This window comes from Cricetulus griseus (genome assembly GCF_003668045.3).
Source record: "Cricetulus griseus strain 17A/GY chromosome 1 unlocalized genomic scaffold, alternate assembly CriGri-PICRH-1.0 chr1_0, whole genome shotgun sequence".
In the NCBI taxonomy this organism is placed as follows: Eukaryota; Metazoa; Chordata; class Mammalia; order Rodentia; family Cricetidae; genus Cricetulus; species Cricetulus griseus.
The window spans coordinates 228,883,847-228,890,228 of record NW_023276806.1 but is presented as its reverse complement, the minus strand read 5'-3'; the positions used below and the strand labels follow the sequence as shown (position 1 = coordinate 228,890,228).

Genomic DNA, 6,382 nt, shown 5'->3' with positions numbered 1-6,382 from the left:
GCCTAGGAAAAGGTTCATTTTGGCTCACAGCTCTGAAGGTGTAATCCATGATCGGTGGTCTCAATGCTTTTGGCTTTTGTCATGGCCACGTATCCTGGCAGGCATACATCTCATCCATTGGGAAACAGAATGAACCAGGCTCCTATAGCCCCTTTCCAGAGCACACCCCAGTGACCTAAAAACATTCCACCCTGGGGGCCAGTCATTTAACAGGGGGTCATTCAAAGGCCTTTAACATCAGAATTCTTGCCCATCCTAGCTCCAAGTTGTCAAAATAGACAGATTAGATGACACAAAACACAAAGGCCTGTGGGTCACATACTTTATTAGGACATTTGAAACCTGGGTAAATGACCTGAGAGGGCTTTGGGCTCCACCCAGAGTTGATGAGGCTCCAAAGTTTATCCTGCTTTGTCCAAAAGCCACTATAAATTAGCAGAAGCCAGAGTCCTGGCTTCCCTACCCTGATCGATTTGAGGCGGCTCTTACAGGTTTTTGTGTTTTCCCTTATATCCCATTGGCTCATAGCTTACTGGTGTCTAGGTTGTAGCCTTCCTTGCCTGCCTCTGGTTCAGAGGTAATACCATGTCCAACTACAGGACTGCAAGGAGTTGAATTTACTCGACACATAAATATATATGTAAAAAAAACAAAAAACAAAACAAAACATTGTGCAAGATTCCAAGACACTAAATTCCAATCTTGTTTTTGAATACTAGGGACAGAACTGGGTTCCAGGGTACTGGTGTCTCTGCCACACTTCCTTGTCTCCACCTCACTCAAAGTCAGGCAGGAACTGGTTTCCAGGTGAGGTAGGAGTAGAGAGAGAGATGGCAATTGGTGCCCCGGTATGACACATTTGCAGGGTCTCTCACCCTGTCTGGTAGTCCAGGGCCACGTCTACACTGAAGAGCTGTGTCTCTTGGTTCAAGACAGGTGGGTGCTGTCCAGCTGGAGCAAGAACGCTGTCCTTGGTGTCTAGGGCCTGCTCTCTCCTCACCCTGGCCACTTCAGGGGCCACTCCTGTGGTGCAGCTGACACTCGGGTAGACATTAAGTCTCCGAAGTGGACCAGGCTCTGGTTTGTAGTCTGAGGGTCCCGAGTTGCCTCACGCACACTTCCAGGATGGAGCGCTGACCATGCTGCCTGCTTCTTAGGCCTCTGATTCTGGAGGACAGCTGTGACAGCTCTGCCTGAGAATTTGCTTCTTAAAGTGAGGTGGCCAGACCACAGCACAGTGCCTAGGAGCTTGTTAAAAGAATCTCGGGCCCCGATATAGACTGCCTAAACAAGAGCCTGTGTTTCAATCAGATGTCTGGATGGCGTTTCTGCAGTAAGTTAAAGAAATAGGGATCAATGTATGATCAGGCAAGTGCTTGTGGGACAACAGTTAAGCTCCAATTTGAAAGTAAATGCTATTTTTGTCCTTCCCCCTCCTCTCCCAGTCCCTTTTTTGTAATACTGGGGCTTCATGCATTCTAAGCAAGCAAGCTCTAGCAGAAAGCTGTTAATACAGCCCTAGAGCCCAGCCTTATCCATCTCCCCACCCCAAAGAGTGTCAGTAGCTGAGGCTGGCCATCCCGAACTTGTGGCAATCGGTCTGACTGCCTCTAGTTCTGGGAGTGTACCTATGTGCCACCACACCCAGCAAAATGCTGGAGAATATATATATATATTACAATATTTGTTCAAATCTATGGAGATTTTATTATTCTAGCATAATTCTAGGCAAAGCTTGGGCTTAACACATATTTTGAGTGAATATACAGTAACTGACAACATTAATCAATCACTGTGTGTCCAGTACTGTGCTGAGTTCTTTGTATATATTATTTAATCCTCACATGGATTTATAGTGTAGCTCCTGTTACTATTTACATTTTATGGTGGAGAGAAAAAGCTTAATAGACTCAAGACCCCAAGCAATCAGGATCCAGGTGAGCAGTTCATTGCTGTTTGTGACCATGGGTAGAATGGATAAATGGCAGGGGTGGGGGTAGCCCAGAGCCCTCGCTGATTACCTGAATCCGTTTCCAGGTGATGTATCAAGTTTTCTGAGGAAAGCAGAAAGAGAAAGATCTGTGAGACTATCTCCTACAGATACTCCCCAGAGGAGGGTGTCCTGGCTATGGTGTGAGGACAGGGACAGAAGAGAGTCCAGTCATTCTACTGGACTCTCAGACCAATGACTCTCTACTTGCTCCCCCAGTAGAGTGAGGTCTTGTGGGAAGTTCTGGGGAGGGAAGATGCTTAATGAAAGCTGTTTGCTTAATTTTACTTGAGTTTCACTATGTAGTCCAGTCTGACCTTTAACCTGTGGGATCCTCCTGCCTCAGTCTCCCTGGTGCTAGCATTACAGGCATGCTTAGTGGTTTGAACCCAGGTTTTGAAGTTGCAGGAAAGAGAGACAGATGGAAGGTAGAAGAGTCCCTTTACCTGAGAATGTCCTCATCATCTTTGGGAGGCCAAGTATTTTCCTGTGGAGGTTTCGAATCTTCCTAGCAAGATCAGAGGAGATGGCCTCCGGACTCACAAAAGTCTTCATCTCATACCTGCAGACAAGTTGGAAATCAAACTTAAATTCTAAATATAAAATACTTCACTTTGTGAACACACACGCAAAAGCCCTGGCTCTGGTTCCTTTGCGGCTCTCATTACTTATGGGCTATGTGCTTTTGCATAAGCCCTCCTCCTCTCAGCTCCCCATCACATTGTAAGACACACCACATCCTTCTTGACTGCAGTGTCTTCAAGATGCACATAAAGGAGGCAGGATTGATTGGAAAGGGCCTTACCTGCTCTGGTTGAATCTGGCATCCTATAAATGAAACGCAAAAACATGCACTTAATTTCCACATGGTCTTTCCCATTGGGGACTCTAGACCTTTCTGCCTTAACATCAGCTAAAAGTTCCTACCCAGAGTGTTGGAGCCCTTTAATTACTTACTATGTATTCCACTGCTCTCCATGTTTCCTGACTAGAACTCTGCAGCCAGTCCTTTGCTCTGATTGCTCTATTTTTAGCTGTATCCTTCAATGGGTTCTGCCTCCCATGATTAAGAGATAGTGGAGATAGTAGGGCAGCATGGTAACCACCGCAGAGCCACTGATGGAGTTCTTCCTGTGTGCTGGGGACCGTGCTGAGTACCACACATGGGTTATTTCTTACATGGTTTACAACTCCATGAAAGAATGCTATTACCACCCCATGCTTAGAGAAGCTAAGAGACTCACCCAAGTGACATAGTTGGAAGAACTGACACTAAACTCAAGATTTTCTGATCCCAGCCATCTTTGCATGGCCCTCATGCATGCCTTGGGAAATTCTCTTGGTCTTTTGGACCATAGAAAGCACACCCTCCCTCAGCTCTTCTCAATAGAGGTAATTCCCATGTCCCTTTCCTGCCTGTCTCAATCACCTCCCAGCTACAACATAGTACCACCCTTCCTGTCAAATCATCTGCTGCCCCACAGAGTGGTAGGATTGTTGAGTGTCTCTCACTTGCAGAAGCTCACTTGCTGGTCGCTGACATTTCTCTTCCAGCTCCTCAACCTGGGCGCCCAGCCGGTGGACCTCCTGAGAGACCTTTGTGATGTACTCTTCCCTCTCCTCCCAGATCTGCTGTTCTAGCCCCTCCAGCTTGGTCATCAGGAGGTGCCTTTGGTCCCCAAGCTCCTGTGTCAGCCTTTCAAATGCAGCTTCTACCTGTTGCTTCTTGCTTTCAACCTGCATCTGCAAGGATATGAGGAAGGACTCAGAACTGTCTTCCAGAAAGATCATCTGTGCACTTATTAAGAGAAAGAAGGAATAAACGGTTTTAAGCCACGTTTCTTCAAATAATACAATGGTAGGAAGAGACAGGTCTCAAGATAAACCTGATAATAACAGCTGTGCTGTTATCTTAGCCAAGTATTGTAATGACACCATATTGAACTCTTAGAGCCACGCTGGACTAAAAAAAAAAAAAAAAAAAAAAAAAAATCATAGCTAGGATACCCTACTGTTTCAGTTGCTTCTCTGTTGCCATGGTAAAACATGACCAAAAAACTAGGTTGAGGAGGAAAGGGTTTATACTTCTACATCACATTCCTTCAGGGCAGAACTCAAACAGGAACCTAGAAACAGAGACTATGAAGAAACCCTGCTAACTGGCTTGTTCTCCGTGGCATCCTCAGCCGTCTTTCTTACATAACCAGGACTACCTGTGTAGGCTGGACCCTCCCACACCAGTAATTCATTAAGGAAATGTCCTACAGGTTTGCCACATACAGCCAGTGTGATGGAAGCCTTTTCTCAACTGCTTTCTTTTCTTTCCTCAATTCTACATTTAGAAAGGGTCCCCTCTTCCTAGATGACCCTAGCTTGTGTTAGCAAAAAAAAAAAAAAAAAAAAAAATTTAACCAGCACACCTACCTACCAACTCTTCCTTAGACTCACATGGAGTAACTGTAGTAAATTCTTTCTTTTCCTGAGATATATTCTCATGTCTCGTGTATCCTAGGCTGGCCTCAGACTCAATTCACTATGTAGTCAAAGATCACCTTGAGATTCTGACCCTCTTACTTCTACTACCTAGACTCACAGGTGTACATCGGAACTCCCATTCTAGTCTATGCTGGGGACTGAACCTAGGGCTCCATGTATTCTAGGCAATCATTCTTCATACTGAGCCCAACACAGTAATCCCTTAGAGAAAAGGCAAAAGGGGATTGTTATCAGAGTCACCACCCTATGAAGCATGTTTTGATGGAATTTGAGAGATGCCAGAGAGAGCTTTCTATCTCAACGTTCTGTCTCTTTGGTCAAAGTACCAGAAATACCTAGTGTGTACTTTCCCCTTGATAACTGCATCATGAAGGAAGTGGTGAGAAGCAGCCAAATCTAGAGGCTTCATTCATCTGCTGTCCTCAGAAACCTGAACCTAGACACTAATAAACAGCCATCATAGGCTTCCCTGCTGAAGGTGATGTTTCCAGAGGATATGCTGGGTCAAGAGACCCAAGTTCTTGTCATTTCATCACGAAGTTGAGCTTTGCCACATGGCGTTAGGAGCACGGTTTTTATGGACCCCAGTTTCCTCATGTAGAGTAGAATAAAGTATGTCTTGGATTAGAAAGCAGGAGAACCACCTCCAACCTTCATGACCTGAGACACCAGATGTGAGGCTGCATAAAGATGAGTTAGAAAACTCTGAAGTTCTCCTCAACCTAGTAACAAACTTCCCTAGTCTTTGAAGGAAACCCCCGTGGGATCAGCATGGGGCTGAATTTAGTTGGTGCTCAGCAAGCACAAGCCACTAGGCTGGATATCTAGTTAGGCATAAACAGGGCATGGTGGCACATGCCTGTAATCCCAGCACCTGGGAGGTGGAGTCAGTAGGATCAGCTAAGCTGTGAATCCGAGGCCAGTTTGAACTACATGGGATCCCCTACCTAGACAAACAACAAAACAAAGGAACAGGAGTGTGGCTTTTACCAGGAGCTCTCGGAGCTTCTGGTCTTCTTGACATTTCTTGTCTTCCATTTTGTCCCGTTCCATCCTCAGAGCTTCTAAGCGACTCTTGAGACGATCCTGTCAGAAAGAGGAGAGCAGAGGGAAAGAGGGCCCGTGAAAAATTCAACTGGCAAATACCATGTTCTGTGTTGTGGGCGCACCACTGAGGCCTAGAGATTCAAAGCCTCTACCTTCACCGTATCACCATCTAGGGCTGAAACTGGACCGGGCGGCACTATGGAGCCAGAAGAGTGTGTGTAGTGTGTGTGCGCGCCAGCAGGGAGATAGGAGGGAAGAGGAGGGCTGAGAGATGTCTTTAGACAGCAAATCTGCATCCCTTGTCCTTCACTCACCCCCGGAAGGCAGGTCCCGGTCCTGCCCACCTCAAAGCAGCAGCTCGGCTCCTTACCCTGTAGGGTTGGATGGCTTCATCTAGGAACCCCACGGTGTGCGCCTGGTGGGCGGGGCCCTCCCTGCAGAACACGCAGAGCAGCTCCGCGTCGGTCTCGCAGAAGAAATAGATCTTCTCTCCGTGCTCCTCGCAGCAGGTCTCGCCCAGGGGACCCAGGGGCACCGGGGCCACTGCGGCCTGGGATGGCTCCTCTTCTTCCTCCTGACAGAGCGGGCACAGCAGCTTGGCCCCCATCGGGGTGCGCGGGAGGCAAGGTAGGCAGACACTGTGTCCGCAGGCTATGGTCACCGCATCCTGCAGGGGCCGGGAGCAGGCGGGACAGGCTACGTGATGAAGTCCCCGCAGGGACCGGGTTGAGGGCATCACCGTGCCTTTCCCTGCCGGTCCACACAGTCTTCAGCCTCTCTCCGCTCCAATTTCCTTTCTCTGAAACTGAGTCACTTTTAAGTGCGTCACTGCCACAGAGGCAAAGGAAT

The 6,382-nt window shown here is 47.5% G+C and overlaps 1 protein-coding gene across 1 annotated transcript; it reads right to left on the bottom strand.

The window, feature by feature from the left end:
• Positions 1-871: 871 nt before the first annotated feature.
• LOC107977064 (tripartite motif-containing protein 15-like) lies at positions 872-6,269 on the bottom strand. The gene is made up of 6 exons (XM_035451415.1): positions 5,904-6,269; positions 5,477-5,572; positions 3,503-3,733; positions 2,796-2,818; positions 2,437-2,552; positions 872-1,023 (listed from the first exon to the last, which is right to left on the bottom strand). The coding sequence occupies exons 1-6, from the start codon at positions 6,267-6,269 to the stop codon at positions 872-874; spliced, it is 984 nt and encodes a 327-aa protein (XP_035307306.1).
• Between the last annotated feature and the right edge of the window lie 113 nt (positions 6,270-6,382).

What these genes read in the sequence shown, in the direction of transcription:
- LOC107977064 (XM_035451415.1), bottom strand. Translation starts at nt 6,269, where the DNA reads ATGCCCTCAACCCGGTCCCTGCGGGGACTTCATCACGTAGCCTGTCCC. An exon ending in GCCAGATTCAACCAGAGCAG is followed by an intron (nt 2,553 to 2,795) that starts GTAAGGCCCTTT and finishes ACTTGTCTGCAG; the next exon opens with GTATGAGATGAAGACTTTTG. An exon ending in GATGATGAGGACATTCTCAG is followed by an intron (nt 1,024 to 2,436) that starts GTAAAGGGACTC and finishes GCTGCACCACAG; the next exon opens with GAGTGGCCCCTGAAGTGGCC.